We start from the raw sequence: 2,221 nt of genomic DNA, 5'->3' as shown, positions 1-2,221 counted from the left end.
CTGGTGCAAATTACTGACCTCTGTCATCATTTTAAGTGGGGGAACTTGCACAATCGGTGGCTGACTAAATACTTTTTTGCCCCACTGTACATAACCAGCAGAAGCTACTATAACATACAGCTAGCATGCAAGTTAGCAGCAATAACTTATTACAAAGTTATAAGAGCTTAAAGCTGCTGTATAATGTTAATTCAGGTCACGTTTTTTTGTTGTTGTTGTTGTTGGGCTTTTTTTGTTATTGTGCGGCAAAGCAAATTTGCTGTATCAGTTGGGACAGCACAACAATACAGCGGACACACTAAACATGCAATGCAAAATTACAACATAAGGGCAAAAAATTATGAACATGCAAAATATAGTACAATACAGTACAGAGTACTATAAATAATATAATTAATATAAATAGTAGCAGATTATTGACTTTTAAGTAGTCTGCTATTGCTTATAAGTGGTTATAAAGCCAATTCTGAACAGATTTATTTTATTTTATTTTTTTAGTGGAATGATCCATAAGGGTATTAGACAGATATTGGTTCTGAATTGGTGCAACTCTCCTCACAATGTTTTCTTTGTTTCTTTTAGAGGGGAAGAAGACGAATCACTAGCAATTAAGCCTCCACAGCAAATAGCAAGAAAGGACAAATCTCACCACAGAAAAGAGGAGAAGCGAAAAGATAAAAGACGTCATCGCAGTCACTCAGCTGAAGGAGGTTCAGAGACTCTGCTTCACATGTTTTACAGATACATATTTTTATTTTTAGGGCTGTTTTTTCATGTCTGTTTGTTACTTAAACAGCAGGAAAACATGCACGACTCAAAGATAAAGAAAAAGAGCGTGAAAGCGATCGCAGGAAACGTCACTGGGAAGAGGACAAAGCCCGGCGAGACTGGGAAAGGCAGAAAAGAAGGGAACAGGCCAGAGCTCATTCACGTAGAGAGAGGTGAGCACCAACTTTGGCCAGAAGTAAATAATCTCATGTCAGTTCAGATAATTTCTGATAATTTTGCCTCTTTGATATTGTCAACGCTAACTTGTTTGAAAATCTGTTTTGTTGAACTTTTGTTGATTGCATGTCAGAATGTTAAATCCTGTCAGCGCTAATGTGTTTGATCATTTAAAAAAACACTAATTTTATATGTGATGTTTTTTTTTTAATTAAATAAAGACATGAAACATAAATAATTCAAGTTAATACTTAATTACTGTCCATTTAAAGAAACCAAAGAAAGCAGTGACAAGAGTGAACTTTGGATTATCCAAACAGACCTCCAGTGGACTCTGCTGGGTTTTTTTTGGATCACAGGGACCGACTGGAGCAGCTCGAGCGCCAGCGGGAGCGTGACCGAAAGCTCTGGGAACAGCAGAAAGAGCAACGAGAGCTAAAAGACCGGGAGAGGAGGGCTGAAGAGCGACGCAAAGAAAGAGGGACTCGACGAGAAGGTCAGTGAGTGTAACTAAACATGGTGTCCTTTCCCAGCTGTGTAATTTCAACACAGAAGAAGAGTCATAATTTTATTCTCATGTAACTGGGGAAGCAAATGTATTTAAGCAAGTAAGCAAATGTCTCAAAATGCTAAACTGTGACTTGATGGATTGGGATTTTTAGACCCTGCAGCCTGTCAGGCAAACCTGCATCAGTGATTACCTAATTAATTTTTCTCATCTAAAGTGCCATCTCGGATGCTACCTGAGGAATATGATGACAAGCCAAAACAAAGTCACCGCAGCCGTAGTCCAGTACGTGTTCCCAGAGAAAGGTCTGATCACAGTGAAACACGGAAAAGTGGATGTGAGTTTTAAATTGTTCTTGTTTTGTTTTTTTTAATCAATGGTTATTGTTGAGACTATTAAGAGATTATTGTGGCTCCAACGTAACTCATACTAATTTTAATTTTTTTCTTTTCTGCAGCATCAAAAGAAGAGAAGCCTGAGAGCAAAGATCTGCTTGCTGATCTGCAGGATATCAGTGATAATGAAAGGAAGACTAGCACTGCAGAATCCTCCCTGGGTGAGTTAAATTGTAACCTACAGATTTAGCCATTAGCAGATAATAATAATAATACATTTTATTTATAGGCGCCTTTCAGACCCTCAAGGTCACCTTACAGTAACACGTAAACAATACCATAAAAAACATAAGAAAAATGTATATATAGCAAACATGGTAGATAAAATTTAGACATAAACAGTCATAAAAGTATAAAAGCAAATATAAAAACT

The 2,221-nt window shown here is 37.2% G+C and overlaps 1 protein-coding gene across 1 annotated transcript in view; it reads left to right on the top strand.

Moving 5' to 3' along the window:
• Window positions 1–2,221, top strand: part of cdk11b (cyclin dependent kinase 11B) — a 15,506-nt gene that overhangs the window by 2,944 nt on the left and 10,341 nt on the right. The window contains exons 4-8 of the mRNA XM_013910250.1: window positions 583–710; window positions 797–941; window positions 1,305–1,441; window positions 1,671–1,790; window positions 1,911–2,009. Of these exons, the coding sequence (XP_013765704.1) occupies window positions 583–710; window positions 797–941; window positions 1,305–1,441; window positions 1,671–1,790; window positions 1,911–2,009 (629 nt within the window). The remainder of the gene's footprint in view (window positions 1–582; window positions 711–796; window positions 942–1,304; window positions 1,442–1,670; window positions 1,791–1,910; window positions 2,010–2,221) is intronic.

The sequence above is a fragment of the Pundamilia nyererei genome, unplaced genomic scaffold (assembly GCF_000239375.1).
Source record: "Pundamilia nyererei isolate P.nyererei 1_Seehausen unplaced genomic scaffold, PunNye1.0 scaffold00039, whole genome shotgun sequence".
NCBI lineage: Eukaryota > Metazoa > Chordata > Actinopteri > Cichliformes > Cichlidae > Pundamilia > Pundamilia nyererei.
Note: the sequence above shows the minus strand (reverse complement) of the source record. Positions and strands in the feature narration are given on the sequence as shown.